The sequence below is a fragment of the Myotis daubentonii genome, chromosome 2 (genome assembly GCF_963259705.1).
Source record: "Myotis daubentonii chromosome 2, mMyoDau2.1, whole genome shotgun sequence".
NCBI lineage: Eukaryota > Metazoa > Chordata > Mammalia > Chiroptera > Vespertilionidae > Myotis > Myotis daubentonii.
The window spans coordinates 194207297-194224614 of NC_081841.1; the positions used below are offsets into that span (position 1 = coordinate 194207297).

A 17318-nucleotide genomic window follows, 5' to 3' on the forward strand; every position below is an offset into this window, starting at 1 on the left:
GAGTTGTGATTTCTACAGCAAACAGTCGGGTTCAGGGGGAGATTATTAAGCACTTTAAAATGCTAATGTTCAACTTCACAATGAAGATTTAATGATTATCAATGTCAATAAACCAATAAAATAGCAATCATGCTCACAGCGGAGGAACTACACTAATAACTAAGAAAAGCCCACAAATAATAGATTTTAATATCCTACACACAGTCCAAGACAGATTCTGAGTGGAAAATAGCTAAAAATTTAGAAGACCTAAACCAAACCAAAACAAAGCAAGGCACAATCAACAAGGTAGCATGTATGCAGAGATCTCAAACTTCATATCCTGACATACGGAACACGCCTTCTTCTAAGGAATAAACGGAACATCCATGAAAATCGTCCACACTGTGTTGTTACACAGGAACTTCAACAATTCATGGACTCGGTGAAATATGAACAGCATTCTTTGATCACTAAGCAATCAGATTAGACACTAAAAACAAACATCTAACAAACGCTTAACAGGCCCTTCAATCTGGAAATTAAAAATATCTCTAACAAATAAGGGTTGGGTTAGACCAGAAATGACAATCTTAATTGTAAAATTTCTTTTAAATGATGATAATGAAAACATTAAACATCACCAAATTTCACAATTAAGATGGTAATCAGAGGAAAAATTCATAGCATTATATACATACTAACTAATAGTAGTACTTGAGAATAAAAGAAATTAGATTCCCAATTCAAAAAGCTACTAATAAAAAGGAAGCAGATGAAAATAATAAAACTTAAGCAGAAGTAAACAGAAAAACAAATATAAAGACATAAAATCCTTTGAAAAAAGCGCAGAAATATACAAACCAGTATCTAACCTAATCAAGAAAAAATTGAGGAAAAGCACAAGTATACAAAATAAATAATGTCAAGGGGAAAATAGCCATCAAAATACAGGATATTAAAAACAACCATAAGAGCTTATTTTTGCATAAGTTTGTGCAAATAAAATTTTAAATGCAATTGGAAAATATAATTTCCTAGGAAAATGCAATTTAACAAAATTAACCCCTGTGGACTTGCAACACCATATTAGAACAGTTTCCATTAAAGAAACAGAGGCATTTATTGAAGATCAATTTCACAAAGAAGTACTGAACCAGATAGTTTCATAAGAAATTTTTCAAAGTCCAGATAATTCTAATATTCAAGAATGTAGAAAAAGAGCACTTCTTATGAAACAAAGGTAACACTAATAAATAAACACAAAATAGAGATTCAGACCAATTTTACTTATGAATATTTATGCAAAAATCCCCCAAACGTTAGCAAATAGGATCTAGCAGCATATTTTAAAATAATGAATCGTGACTAAGTGGGTTACTTGGCTAGGTTTGGCCTGGAAATATAAAATGATTAATAATTAGAAAATCTGTTTACATAATACACCATGTAAATAAAACTAAGAACAATCATATGATTATCTTCATGGATGTATAAAAGGCTTCAACAAAATTTAACATCTCTTGCTGATAAAAATCACTTAATAAAAAGGAATTGCAGAAACTTCTTTAACATGAGAGAACAAGCATACATCAGTGTTAAAATCAGCACCTACGTGAGTGTGAAAATATTGGAGGCATTCCAGCGAAGGTGGGGGGAAAGTCAAGAATGCTCACAGTTTTCAATACTGAGCAATGTTGTATTGAAGGTACTATGGTAGGCAGTCAGACAGACATGAGCAGTGCAGGACAATGGGCCAGGTACAGAGGTCACCAGGGCGGAAAGCTACTAGCTTTGGACAAAACTGGGAAAACAAGGACCTGGTCCCCAAGGTAACCTTTCCTCTCCCAGCATATCCATGGTCATGCAGTTCGATCCCTCTCCTGACTTTTCCTCCCCTGGCATGTCACTAGTCATGTGGTAGATCCCCTTAGAGGAGGAACAAAGGGCCAAAGAGTGGCCTCCTGGGACTCCCTTGGGGCCCCGGCCTGACCGCTCCCTTAAGCATTCATCTCTAGGGATACCATCTAGGCCTCAGTGGCGTTTTAGCTCCAGGCCCAGAAAAGCAGCAAAACCAGACAAGCGGTGCTACGGCTGATACCAGGACCAGGTGCACAGACCAGTCAGTAGAGTCTATGACCCTGAAAGGACACACTTGGAAAGCTGGTGAAAGTTCTATTGCAGTGATGGCGAACTTATGACACGTGTGTCAGAGGTGACACGCAAACTCATTTTTTTTGGTTGATTTTTCTTTGTTAAATGGCATTTAAATATATAAAATAAATATCAAAAATATAAATCTTTGTTTTACTGTGGTTGCAAATATCAAAAAATTTCTATATGTGACACGGCACCAGAGTCAAGTCAGGGTTTTTCAAAATGCTGGCACGCCGAGCTCAAAAGGTTCGCCATCACTGTTCTATTGGGACACCTCCAGGTACAAACCCTCAAGACGGAGAACCCAGTGTGGCTCTTCCTCCCAGGAGCAAGCCTGTACCTTTCCCCTTCCCCTCTGTGACTTCCTAAATAAATTCCCTCCTATAGTTTGAGTATTGACTCTGAATTCTTTTTTTAGCCAGAACTCAAATACCGAGGTTGCTGAAGGTCCAGTCTAACACCTGGTGCCTAATACTGCTGCCAACAGGAGTAGAGCTGTCAGAGAAAAATACAAGGCACCGGCTAAGTGTGAATCCCCCAGATATCGCATGGGACAGATACTAAGAAATTACCTAAAATTCAAATGTAATGGGGCATCCTCTCTTTGTATTTGCCCAATCTGGCAACCATAGGTATTACTCTGGGTAATAAGGCCAGAGAAAACAATTCAGACGCATTGAAAACTGGGCGAGTGTGTTTGTGGATTAAATGGTAACACCCTTGGAAAACCTAAGACAATTATCGATAAAAATAAGACAGGGCGGTAATAGAACAGGCGAAGGAGATTTGGGGTAGGAAATTGTCATTCACAAATCAATCGCTTGTTTGGTCACAAACACATCCGTTTCTGGCTTTTGCTTGGGATGCAGGAAGTTGAAAAGGGCACAGCTCCCAACATTACAACAAGAAAAGTCTGATAAGCAGCAAATTCACAACTTTTTTTTGAACCCACCAGAGTCCTGAGGTTGCAGGATGACCGCCTGACCTGCAATCCGCATAGACATAGAGACTTCCAGGAGAGAGGGGAGCTGCGCCCTTGCTCGCCCAGGGTAATGAGTTAATTGGTAAAGGCTGAGTGTAGGGAGAGGCCAGACACCTGGGGCTGCAAATGTCCCAGGTGTCTGCACCCAACTGCAGGGTTCTCCCTGGACCTCCCCGGGCCTCCCAAAACACTAGGCAAGTCCCAGCAAGTCCCTGGGGGGGGGGAAAGAGCAGTGGCTACAGGAAAGGCATAAACCCCAGGCCCTGTCCCCATGGGACAAAAGCCACAAACTGCTGTGAGGAAAAGCCACAAACACTGTCCCCCGCTCCACTGCCCTGACAGCAGCCTGTTCCAGCTGGGGAAAGGGAGCAGGAAAGAATTACTCACCCCTGAGCCGGGTCAGGAATCTCCTTGGCCCTCGAACCAGCGGGGGTCGGGGCGTGGACCCTGTGCCGCAGAAAATCCAGGTACAACGTTTGCCTCACCCCTAACTTCCAGTCGGCCTCCGCGTCCCTGGCTTTTCACGCGCAGATTAGCCAACCAGGTGGAGAACAGTCGCTTCACGTTCCCAGCGGCGGCTTCCCACACACGGACAGCAAATCCTGTTTTCAACCCGCGGCGAGTGGAATCTGGTTGTGAATCCCCGGGTGGGAAGGGCTGACGACTGACAGAACCCCCACGCGTGTTGTTAGGGGTCAGCTAGGGAGGGGAAGGGGCACTGACACCCAGACACACCGGCTGCTCAACACAGTCTCAGCACAGAGACATCCCCCCCCGCCCCCCGACCCGCGTGGCGTGAGGGGAACTGGGTGCCGGAGCGGGTCCTCGCTCAGGCTGCTGCTGGCACCACGGACCACGGGCTGAGCGCGGACACACGCCAGGCGCTTCGCTCTCAGGCCTGGAGGCTGGAGTCCCCCAAGGAGGCTGGGCTGCGGCGACCCTTCCTCCAGGCCGGCCTCTCGCCGTGTCCTCCATGGAGCAAGGCTCTGGCCTCTGCTCCTCGGAGCACCCTCCTGGGGCTCCCCCTCCTGCCTTTACCCGCCCCTCCGGAATCCCCCGTCACACTGGGGGTTACATTTCCACCTGTGATTTGGCGGGGCGGGGGGGGGGGGGGTGGATGAACATTCAGTCCGTGACTGTTCTAAGAGCGTAGAGAAAGAGCCCATTGGACGCACAGCGCGAAGGGGAAACTAAGGCTGAGGCCAGAGCACGCGTGGAGAGGACGCCTCGGGCAGATGGTCTCCGCGGTGCACAGGCGGCCCTGAGCGCCCGCAGGCCGTTCCTCGCTGCAGCCGGGAGGATGGTAGTGCTGCATCCCAACGACTGAACGAGAGGATCGTGCTACGCGGCTAGCAAATTGCCAGGCACTTAAGGGCTCCATGGGTATTTCAAAGAAGATCATCAACGCTATTGCAGACCCACTGCCCGCTTGAGGATTCTCTGTTCCTCAATACTGCACCCCTCCCCCGCTCCACCGCGCCAGCCCACGTGGGAGCTGCTCCGTGGGTAGGGGCCCTGCCTGTGCGCCAGCTTGAGTGAAGGCTCTCCCTCCTGCTGGGCTGCAGGGTTCCTTTCGAGGGGGTCTCCCCCTGGGATGGCTACAGCCCTTCTCAGCGCCCTCCCTCCCTCACCGACACGCGGGCGCACACACTGAAAGCCAGGCTTCTCTCCTTCTGTCGTGGGGAGACCGTCCCGTGGGCCCCCCATTGCATCGCTCACCTGTTTTTGCCACCCTGGCTGCTGCTCTTGCATACTCTCGGGGTTTGCGCCCCAAATCTCAAGGCCATGTGCGCAGGTGCAGTCTCACTAGTGTGGGGCAGCGCCACTGCCCTTCCTCGTCTGGGCCGGCGCTGGCGGGACAGAGCGCGCGCGCCCGCGATGGACCCGCGCGTGGGCGGCTGCCCCGCTGCTCACTTGCAACGGCGCGCTCCGTGGATTAGAGCTGGCGGCGTTCCTTCCCGCCTGCTTGCTGTGCTGCGCAACACAGGGTCCTCCACCGACCGTGGTCATTGTTTCCTGAGTAGCTGAAGTGTCACAGTTGTCCATGTTTTCATTTCAGATTGTTAGTTGCCCTTTCTCTGATGAGATTTTTTTTTGAATCCCGATTCTGTCATGTGGTATCACCATTCTTTCTCAGCTTTATCACACACATTTTTAACAAGCCCATCTTTCGCAGCTTCAGTCAAGTTATTAATGAAAATGTGGAACAGATGGGGCCAAAAGGCATTGGGACAGGAAGTGCTCCTCCAGGTCCTGGTGCATCCTGTCATGAGCATCCTTCCAGGGGCTGCACACCCACGGCTGCGCGGATGTCCAGGTTGTACCCTCCACGGACCCAGGCTCACTTCATTCCAGGTCAGGTTAAATTCTTGGCCATGGCTCACGCATTCTGCATACTGCATTTTTCTAATTACCTACTCTTACAAAATTGGGAATGAATGCAGTCTGGAATGATTTGTTCTTGGGGACCCAGCCTGGGTTGCAATAATTGCTGCGTCCCTTTATTATTCACTCTAAAATGGTGCCTAGTTAACACTGAGCTCACCCGTCTACAGCATCCTTCACTCCCTCCTCTGATAAGCCTGTCTCCAGTATTTCCTACTGCCTATGGTTTTTTCCAATAAAAACAGAGTGACTACCAGGGTCCTCAAACTTTTTAAACAGGGGGCCAGTTCACTGTCCCTCAGACCGTTGGAGGGTTGGACTATAGTTAAAAAACAAAACAAAACTATGAACAAATTCCTATGCACACTGCACATATCTTATTTTGAAGTAAAAAAACAACTGTTTTCGGCGGGCCGCAGTTTGAGGACCCCTGGATCAGTCTCAGTGGCAAGTCTCAGAGTACTGTGGGACAGATTAATCTACAGAGGACACATTAGTTAAGTGTTGCTAGTTTTTTCATTATAATATCTTAATTTGCTCTGGGTTTCCTGAGTGTTCATCTTTTAAAAACAATTTATATGCACTGGCGGGGTAGTTCTGTTGGTTAGAGCTGTGTCCCAATACGCCAACATTGCGGGTTCCATTCCCAGTCAGGGCACATACAAGAATCAACTAATGAATGCATAAATAAGCGGAACAACAAATCGATGTTTCTCTCTAAAAAAAAAAAAAATTAAATAAAAAATGACCTCTATAGATCCTTTGGTTCTAATATTATTAATTGCGCAACAAACAGAATACGATGAGATACACAAAGCTCCTGGCTCCAGAGGACAGACAACCAGACAATGAAGATGCATGTTTTTGTTTTTCGATCTTTTAAAAAATTGCAATATAATTGACATATAACATTAGTTAGTGTCAGGTGTAAAATGATTCAGTATTTGTATGAGGATTCGTGTTTGAGATTCACATTCCAAACAGGGACCTTCTGTGGGAGCCAAGGGGAGCCAAAGGGCCCACCCTTACCCCAAGCCATTTCTTTCTTTGAAACTGATACATCATCGCAGTTCTGACCCCTTCCAGGCAGCCGTTTCATTCACGTTTAGGAGGATGTAACCAGCGACCTTGCTTTGCAAAGCCCAAACCCCCAAACATGGACATGCTCAATATTCAGAAGTTAAGTGACCAGGATAGAATTTTTTGTTCCATTTTCCAAGTCCACAGATGTTACTTTTCCTGTTAAGTGTGGTTATGAGAATATGTACACACAGGCACCATACCTCAGTGATTAGCATTTGCGGGCAATAATGACCCTCTGGTCGCTGTGCCTTGGTGAGAAGAATTGGGAGACAAGGGAATGCAGATGAATTCTTGAATTACTTCACAAAGTTTTGTTCCTCCCCTGCTCAAGATCATCCCCCCCCCCCCCCCGCCCCGCCGGTGGAGACAGCAGGCTTTTTCAGTCTCACCAACATCCTCACACAAACACGAATTTTCATGGAAGTCAATAGAAGTGCGTCAGGCCTGGCCAGAGTCGGTCAGTGGGTTGAGTGTTGACTTACGAACCAGGAGGTCATGGTTCGATTCCAGGTCAGGGCACATGCCCGGGTTGTGGGCATGATCCCCAGGGTGGGGCATGCAGGAGGCAGCCAATCGATGATTCTCTCATTGATGTTTTAAACTCTTTCTCCCTCTCCCTTCCTCTATCTGAAATCAATAAAAATATGTTTTAAAAGAAACAGAGGTGAGTCTGTTAACAATCTGGCTTTCACACCACCTTCCTCACTTACTCTGGCCAAATCTCTCACTGTGGGGCTGCTGTGTTTTTATGCAAGAGAGGGTATGTTTGGTGCTTGTTTTGAATTTTTAAGGTATTATTTTAGGTGATTAAATAAGCAAATGAAAACATTCTCAAAAATGATTGAAATCTGTTATATTTATTTCTTGCTAAAGTTTGTACATTTACATATATCATATACATACTTTAAATCCTTCACTATTTCGCATGATTTCTATTACATAAAAACCATTTAAATGCAATAAATTTTGTTGTTGTTAAAACAACAAATTAGCCCCAACTTATAAAAACACAAGAACAGCTCTATTCATGAACATTTACACAATAGAGAAATGTACTATATATATATATATCACGGCTTCTATACACGGCAGGGGACTCACTCGTCTACACGGTTTAGGTTTACTTCAACAACAGTGAAATGTAATATTTATATACAACTATTTTAATAAAAATAAAGCAATTGTAAAATGTAAACTTAATTTTTAAAATATTCTTTAAACACTTTAACAATATCCACATAAATTACTGTTCTGTTCCAAAGGTGACCACCCCAAATGCCCTAATTTTCTGAGAGATGCGTTTCTTCCATCTGGCGGGTGGCGACGAGGAACAGGCTTCCAGACATGACTCGGTACCGTGAGCTCACCCGTCTGCTAATGCTGACGGTCCGGCCACTGACAAGGAGTGGCTGCTACTTGTCACTGATCGCTTTCACAATCTGCAGGGACTATGGCACCAGCACTGCGATGGGGCTGAAGTGGTGGGTGGAGAAAACTTTGAAGGTGAAGGAATGTTCCACACTGCCCTTACTGCCCGTTAGCCTGAGCCACCGTGAATGGGATCCAGTTAATGGCTGGCAAGTTAAAAGCTCGCTCTCTATAGGCACACATATTCCTAAAGACACTAGCGGCCTCCCGCTGTCCAGCCTGCGGTAATCAAGGCTGACAGCATCGGTTCTCCATTTGCGTAATTTCTGTTCTAGAAACAGCTCCTAAAGCGTGAGGTAGAAGAGAATGCAGGGAGGCGTCTAGGCCTTCACCCCACAGCTCTCCTCTGGACGGAGCAGACGGCTAAGCAGTCAGCTTAGCGTGCCTTGACCCTTCCCCCAGAAATGAAACATTTTGCATTTCCAGAAATCTGGGTGCAAAAGCAAAGACCTCACCCATCCTTGGCTAGAGCTCAGTGTGCCAGCTTGTGTCATGGCTTCAGACAGAGTATTATTATGCCATTGTCACATGCCCCCCTCCACTCTCACCACCCCCCTCACCCCCCAGTGCCCCAGTCCCTCTCAGAGCTGTTATCTTGCCTCAGCAGGGTCAGCCCACTAGGACGCTGGATTCCCACAGCCGGGAAGCGGCATGTGAAACCCAGGGTGCGCTTGCTGCCCAGTGGGAGCACACGTGGAGTGGAAGGCCAGACGCGATCCTCCCTGCAGAGAGAATACGTTACCCCCTCTGTGGGCCCCGGGTCAGGGGCCAGAGCAAGGAGCCTCAGACCTGCCAGGCTGCTCTTTGCTGAATTTTGTGGCTGGGACTTTGTGTCTATAGACTGATCAAGGCAGGCTCACAGGCAAATAGTAAGTGAAACTCCAAAATTTTCTCCACTGATCAACATTTTCAGGAATTGAAGTTAAGGTGCTTATTTTACAACACTATTCGTGAGAGCTGAGCTCTCTGCCCTGCAAAGGGAAACGCTAGCTAGTCCCTTCCCATTGTTGATGAAAAGTGCTTAGCGGTTCAGCAAGCCTCAGCCGGCGCTCCCCCGAGGTGGACCAGCACAGCGCTCCTAGGGTAAGTGCTTTGTGGCTTTCTTTCTCGAATCATCTCCAGAGCCAGCCGCAATGCCGCCCGGGAAACCGGTGCACCGGCCTGCTGGAATCTCCCCAGGTTGCTGTGGGATGTGGAGAGCAGCTTCTTGGGAATGACAAGCGAGCCTCAGTGGGGTGTCCACCAGAAAGGATGCGACACGTATCCCCTCTCTTATTGGTTAAATGCAGTGCATCTCAGAGCCGGACACTTGGCCACAGCCTCTTCCCCGCCCCGGGAAACACTCCTGGGATGCCATTCCCACCCCCTTGCCCATTACCTCTTTAGAACCCTCTGGCCCGGGTGTCTAAGTTTGTAGAACTTAAAACATTCACTGTGTGTACGTGTGTGCAAGCGTACGTACACAGGTGAGAGGCCCAGACATGGGAACCTTGCCCCCTACACGCCAGACAGGACAGTAAACTGGTTCCCAATCTCTCAGAGCAGAGGACTGGCCACATGCACGTCCACCCCCAAAGGGCAGGTGGCCAGCTCACACTCCCCACCCCCGACTTTAATTTGGTCTAATGACTCCTGTTCCTATAGCTTAAAGAAAGTATGTTACTGGCATTAAACATCCGTGTGCATACACTCTCTGCAGAGCGGATATTATTATCTATGCCAAACGTTACTTGGCTTCCTAACCTACATGGCTTTATACTGAAAGTCCAAACATGTCAACTAATTAAGGCCCAAAATGAAGCTTTTTTATTGTTGCTACTCCTTTAGTGTATGATTTCTGCAAAGCACTATAATTCTTAGAAGGAAACACACTCGTGCAGAACAAAGACCCTGCTGATCCGTCAGAGCCAGGTGACCGCACATCAAGAACAAATCAGGAATATGGTAGATTTGCAAAAATAATTCAAGACGGTAGAGTGAATTTAAAAAGCTCAAGTTTTAACTACCAACACACGACTGCAGCCTGGAGCCGAAGGTTGGTCTCCACTCTACACCCCAACTCTGACTCAGGATCAGACACAAGAGCACGAGGCCTCAACCACTCACTCAAACACACTCAGATGCAGCTGAGAATACACCAAACATGCTGGCTTGGAAAATTTAATCTCTAGTTTCCTATGTACACGCTGCCAGATAAGCAGTAGCTCAAACAACTAAGGCCAGTGGCTCTTCTTTGGGGAGAGGCGGAAAGAGACCCAAGTATAAAAATATTCAAAGTGTCAACCTGGCCCATAGCCTGTCCTAAAATTCTTCTACCTGTGACACTAGATGCGAGTTGTGCAGCTGCGAGCCTAGAATACAGTACCCCATCTTGGGAAGCCCTGACACGTCAGCGTGTGTACTACACTTTGAAGGAAGGATGTGGCATGAGGAGAGGGCTTGTTGTGACCCACTACAGAACAGACACAAGCACCTACATGAGCTGGTGGGTCCTTACTTAGTTCTCCTGAAAGCTCTATTTTCCTGGACTAATTACAACAATAAAGAACGCGTGCTTTAAAGCATCACATTTTGTAAAAAGCCCCAAACTGTCAGTTTGACATTATGTGTAAGTGCTCTTAATACTGAAGTTGCTAAGATGGCTTATTTGTTTTTTCGCCCCTTTCTGTAATCTCAAATTATGATGAGCGGCCCCCTTGGTATTGTACACAGGACATTGAAATAGTTTCACAAAGTTGGTTCTGAGTCATTTTTTTTTTTTGCCCTGGTGATTCAAAGCTCAAAGATGAAATTTTCTAGCATAAAATCTTATTTTTTCAAAAATTTAATCAAAATATCATTTGACTTTAAGTTGAATGAAACAGTACCACTGCATATGTTCTCAATAACTGCATTATATACTCAATCCTATGAGGTTTTTACTTGCTGTTCATATCACACTGGTTATTAAGGACAAAAATAAATTGGATGTACATACACCATATATTGATATACAACTACACATGAATAACATATACATACATACAGCCATAAATACCCACAAACACGACATTGGCAAGTGACAGGAAAGCATTTTCTTTGATGCCTGACATACTATCTACATGGACATTTTCCAAAAGCCTGCAATAGTACAGACACACACACAGGGCGAGCCAGAGACGGAAGGAAACCTACGGTATATACAATTACGTAACTTGCAATATTTTCTTGCTGTTGCATTCAAGTCAACAAACTGCCATGCAGATTCAAGTATTACCGACATTCTCCCTATGAGGACATTCTCCCCGCATGCACTGTCCTAGCAGCGGGCTGCCCGCTTGGGTTTGATACTCTAGGTACATCATGAGAATGGCAATGACTTTGGACTCCGGCTCTCGGGTAGGGGGGGGCATGGGCAGGGAAGCTGAGAGGAGAGGCAGTGACCGAGCACCTCTCTCTCACCTGCTGGGGGCATTTCGTGGTGAACTATTATCTCTAAGGTCCTCGGGATGACTGGATGGCAAGATGCCAGAGGCTGGTGGGGAGGCAGATGGTGGCCTGTTGGGAGGAGGGACAGCCAGGGGTCCTGGGGCACGGTCGGCCCAAGGGCTCCTCTGCCTGCAGAGGGGCTGGTCTTCCTCTGTCCCAGTAACCTGGATGCTCTGAGGAAAGCAGGCGCTACTAAAACCCCAAATCACACTCTTCCTCATGCCAGACTCTACCTTCACAAGTCCTAGGATGCCACTGTGGTTCTGATTTATACCTGGAAACAATTCTGCCACTGAAAGAGCGAAGGGACCGTTCACTGCTGAGCTGAAGGAAGGTGACTACCACCCACTGAACACTGCACAGGGTCACCAGAGCCAAACGACTGAGATTTGCATGAACAAGGCCAGTTAACCCCCTATGAATTCAGGCTTAAAAAACTTGATGACTGCAAGGAAAAATGCCAAAGAAATTCAAATTTCAGGACAACTAACCAAATCCAAGAAAGTCTCCATACTACGACAACGGGGAAACTTCTTTAAGGCCCGTTTTCTCCCAGTTGTCTCTGACTTGCGATAAAGGCAGAGAAGAGGTGCGCTCCTGCCACAGAAGGCCCTGCCTCACCTAAGAACACCTTCCAGGCTCCTCACAGGACAGAGGGGCAGCGGGCAAGGGCCAGCAGAAAACCCTGTAACTTTGTGCTTTGGCCTCCTTCCCTGCTACTTGTCTCAATTCCTCTCCAGCCTCAGAAGTTCTGTGGTGTGGCCACAGGTGAAATACAAACTCAAAAGACCAAGCCCAGCTAGGCCCCGGCAAGCCAGCCACAGGAACTCCCGCACATCACTTCCAACCAGGAAACAGCGCCCGCTTGGAGCTAGGATAACAGTCAGAGAAGCACGGAGGGCCGCGGGCAGCCACTCTCTACCCAGGAACTCCAGTTCCACCAGGGGAATCTCCCACGCGTTGGTTTTAATGAGATGATTTAAACTGCACACAAGTATTGCTTGGCTTAACTAGGCATCGCTAAGAGTTAATGAGAGGATGCTTTTAAAAAGTGCACTTTACACAGTATCTATGGCCTGGCAATAGAACAAGGACTCGGCCTGCGAGTAACTAAGTCTCGGTCGCTAACGAGAAATCCCTGGCACCGCCCTGTAACAGTCAGCACGTGAGGCGGGAACCAGCCCCGAAACACGCAGAGATTTGACACACGGGCCACTTCTCGGCTCCAGTGGGCAACAGCATGACCACAGAGTCTTTTGATGACTATCAAGATTTTCTGGACTGAAAGTTAATATGAAGCGAGTGTATGTGAAGAGGAATAATGGCTTACCATGTGGAGAGCGGCGCAGGGCTCCATGCTGACATATGGGAGAGGAGCGGAGGGAAGGGGGCGTACCGTCGGAAGGAGAGGAGGAGGAGAGCCCCCCTGTACCGTGAATTAGGCCGTAGGGTTGGGTTAGCGGTGAAAGGAATGTCTTTGAATTCTTCTGACTAGATTCCATAGGAAAGAAATGATCACAGAAGAAAACGTGGTTGGCTATGGGCACGATTCTCACGATCTCGTCAAACCAGGGGCCGCTTCCTCCTACAGGATACACTCTTGACCTGCTAGGTGCACTGACAACAGACCGACACCTGACAGGCCTCAGGAGGTGTTCATGGCCCATCCCCTAAAGATGGACATCATCATGGCGGGGCGGGCTGCCCCCTGGCTCAGCAAATAGCCTTGCGGTTGTTTTCAAAGATACACTATGCAAACACCGCACACGGCAGCCTCAAAAGTGCCCCTTCTCATCCCATTACTATCAGCATGTGCAGAAGCCCCTGGAGACACATCAGTGACTCACACCGCGGGAGCCATGTCCTGCTGTGCTAACCGAGGATTCAGAGCCGCTCTGAACGCCAGGCTCGGCGGCAAGGTACCGTTCTGTTCATTAAATACTACAAGCGGACACACAGGGACACTACGTACACGGACACACGCACACTGTGGGCAGACACATTAAGCCCGTCAGGGATTTTTTTTCCCTTTAGTTATCGAAGCTCAGAGACAGCCTGGTCTAGGGATCTCTCTCCCCTCGGCTCAGGATAAAGAACTAGGCAGAAAACAAGCAGGCCGATCATTCAGATTCTAGGAAGAAAGATGATTCCCTTGTGGGACTCTTGAACACAGTCAGAAGCTACAGAAATGAGTCAGGTCTTACGAGCCACATTGGTAACTATCTTATTCGCTTCTTGGTTCTGAAACATAAATTGTCATTGCCTTCATCTGCACAAGACAGAAGGTTAGAGTGAGTTTTTCAAAGGCGTGGCAAAGTACTTATCACAAAACAAGCGGCTATACCCTTAGCGAGGGGTTTCTCTTTTCTGGGCACCATCAACTATGAACATTTAAATAGGCAGGAAGTGAATGTGAATAAATAATCATGTGATTTAATGCCACTGGAAATGGCCACGGTTTAAGAGCAGGCTTTCTCTAACTCCCTGGAACCATGCTATGCATGCAGAGTCCCCATTTCTTTGGTCATAGTACCTTTAACTAATACACTGAGTAGAACTACTAGAGCAATTTTCTATGGGAGGGAAAAAGCATTCAAAGTGACTCCTCCAGTTCTGAAGTTGTGGAGATTACAGCTGTAAGGATCACAAAGTTTCAACATCAGAAAGTTCTAACTCATGGTAGGCTCAATTTTCACTCCTATCTCTTCCTATACAAGAGAATGTTCTTTTTATCACCCTGAATTCCACAGGGACCGTCACGGAAACAAGCTTATGACTTCAAGGTCAACAGAATGATTTTGAGCAGATAGAAAGAAATGATTTAAAATAGTCTTTATTCTTAGGAGAAAGTTCAGTAGGAGCAAAGAGAAGTGACTATCAAAGAGACTTAAGATAAGAATAAACTAAGTAACTCGGTATATGCAACCGGCAGAGTCCTCACTTTTCCAACCACAGTCCATTCAGACTATTTATTACTCTCAGATGGACTTGAAAGACTCAGGATTCCGTTGCTGGAAACCTGCAGCTCCCTGTTCTTCTCTTATTTGTTTTTCTTAAGACCCTGATGTTCTTACAACCAGGAGACAACAGCTGCCTACACATGTTTAAACTCCTGGATGACAAGGGTGATGACAATAGAGATGGTTCTGGATTCCTGGTCTAGACCCTGTGGGAGCGAGGTAAGTTTCCTGCAGCGTGAACACGTGCCTCCTGCTGCCGCTCCCAAGAGTTGATCATTATCATGCTCCTTTAGAGAACAAAGTGAACCTTGTGTCATCTTTCCTTAACCTTCAATGGCAAAAAGGCCCCACCTCCTCTTTCCTTGCTTGGCTAAAATGGACTCAACACTCCAGCACGCTTTGTAAGTTCTCCAGTCCCGCGATCTCCGCACCCCTCTCCCTGCTTCCCGCAGGGTCAGACCCCAAAGACAAGTGCTGAGGTGCCCGCACAGCTGCGTCAGCGTGGAACACCCGATTTCTGAACTGGAATTTTGAAGCGAACTTCTGTGAGTGCTCCATGCCACCTCTGTGACTGGCAAGAATTCACATATGAAGGTTTATGTTAAGTCTGGCTGGAACTGATTAAACTAAGTTTGTCCAGTAAAGTGGTTCACAACGGATTCATTTTTTTTTAACCTTAAAAAAAAAAGTGTAACAGTTGGTTTGAGAATACATAAAACAACTGAGAGAGTGCAAACAAGAGAAAACCAAAGGAGAAGTGATACACAATTCAATCTGAAATCATGATCCCCTCCCCATCACAAAAAGGTGCATTAGTTATCAAGTGGCAAAAATCGTCAAAGCAAAGAAATCAAGAGCAAAGAGACAATCTGTACAGAAACGAACAAAAATATACAATAGAAAAGGTTACTAATGCACCATTTAGTCACAGACTATTGTTTTTGTTTTTTTTAAATATATTCACGGATTTACCAGAAGGATCTTGAAAAACTCTGTTTTGCTCCATGACCAGCCCTTTCCTGGTCGCAGATGGATTCTAAGTAACTTTTTGCTTAATGCTGGGCGTTTCGGGTCGGTGATCTTTCCGCTCTGACACGTTGCGCTTGACTTTGGCAGTGACCGGAGATGAATCTGGGTTCAGAGAAGGACTCGAATGCGACTTCTTCAGTCCTGGGGCCTCACTGCCGTTGCTGCCCAGGAGCTTCTTGCCGCCTTCTTTCAGAATGCCGATGTACGTCTCATACCGGGTTTGCTGGAGGGGAAGTCAGAGAAGAACTGCTGTCAACACACTGTTCACAAATGCACGCGTGCAGCACGCCCAGTGCAATGACTACCTGGAGCGCAGCCTGGCTGCTGAAGACTTGACTTCATTCCCCAAAGTGGGCAACAGCCCCAGGGGACTGATGGACTCACTCGTTTAGATAAGAAATGAAGACAGAACTTTAGTTTAAGTTTGCTCTGCATTCTGAAAGAATGCCGACTTGGAGTTACTGGCCATCAGATGGAGGAATCATGCTATCTGAACACTCAGCTACAAGAAGGGTGTAAGTGGGAGAGGCTATAACTTCCTGATTTTTGGCGACTGGGTGGCTCCAATGGCTCCGTGCTGCCTGTACCCACTTGAACTTCCCTCACGTGACCTAGGTGTCACTTGAACCTGGCTTGAATATGGTCCCTGTAACTCTACAAAGACTCAACTGGAGGAATGAGTCTATGGGGACTCGACTTTCTAGTCCCCTATGAGACCACACTTTCCAGCTGCTCTGGGTTTCCTGCCAAACTTCAAATTATTTTCTGATACTTTTCTCATTCTACAAAATTTTTCCACCAATGATTTGTTGAGTATTCACTCCATTTTAAATAGTTCCTGATCCTCTTGTCACTGGGCATCTTTTTGTATGAATAACTGAAAAGAACATAGCAGAGAATTTTTTTCCCTTCTAACTCTAATTGGTACTTTTTAAAAAGCTTCTGAGTCACTATTTAGAACTATTATATAGATTGAAAATTACAGAAGGATCTCAGATTCTTGATTTGATAGATTCTAGTCAAAATAAGTCAGATGAGAAGAAAAGGCAAAGCAAAGGAAAGGTGGAAGGGGGCCAGAAAACGAGGGGTGCGTGGTCGTGGCTGAGAGAAATAAGGTAAGGGAGAGTGCAGTGGGTTCACGAACGTCCCAGGGGCTGTGCTGTTTCTGAGTTACAATGGCTTACAGGGACACAGGCTATGAAACCCAGTAACATAGCTTTGCTTTTTACCATTTTCTGAAACCAAACCACATGCCTCTTCAAAATACTTTAGCTAAACGTCTTTGAGAACCATTCAGTGGGTACTGGTTTCTGCCATGTCTTCCTGGATTACAGACCCGTCTAAACATGTGAGCCTCTCCCACTCCCAAATGTTTCCTCTGAGTAAAGGACAGCTTTGCATGAAGCTCTGACCAGCAGTGGGAATAGACAGACACAGAGGTGGATGCTTGGTGAGTTCCCAAGTCAGTAATCTCTGGGGACACTTAATCTCCAGTGTACCACATTCCCATGTTTCCCACAAAATCACCCCGGTCTGACCCTGTGAGGCAGTGCTGAGGCTCATGAGCCACCACCCAGCAAAGACTTGTCTGTATCCTACCACGTCCACGTCCACGTCCACATCCGCCTGACCGGGACTGTCGAGATGCCGTGCACGGCAAACCCAGCACAGCTGCACCGAGTGAGGGGCAGGCTGCTGTGCTTAAGACTGGGCCCTCTCTCCACACATAAAGAAAAGTAGTTTATACCATACTTCTGAGGTTAACAAAACAGATATATGTGTTCTGAGTATCTCTTATATAGCAGTAAATGAGACCAAATATTATTTTCCATGTTCAGCTTAAAAAC

The 17318-nt window shown here is 46.6% G+C and overlaps 1 protein-coding gene across 6 annotated transcripts in view; it reads right to left on the bottom strand.

Annotated features, from left to right (window-relative positions):
* Positions 1-7424: 7424 nt before the first annotated feature.
* Positions 7425-17318, bottom strand: part of PSD3 (pleckstrin and Sec7 domain containing 3) — a 526912-nt gene continuing 517018 nt past the window's right edge. For all 6 annotated transcript variants that reach the window (XM_059685223.1, XM_059685224.1, XM_059685226.1 and 3 more), the window contains one exon: positions 7425-15694. In XM_059685223.1, the coding sequence (XP_059541206.1) occupies positions 15479-15694 (216 nt within the window). In that variant the 3' untranslated portion in view covers positions 7425-15478. The remainder of the gene's footprint in view (positions 15695-17318) is intronic.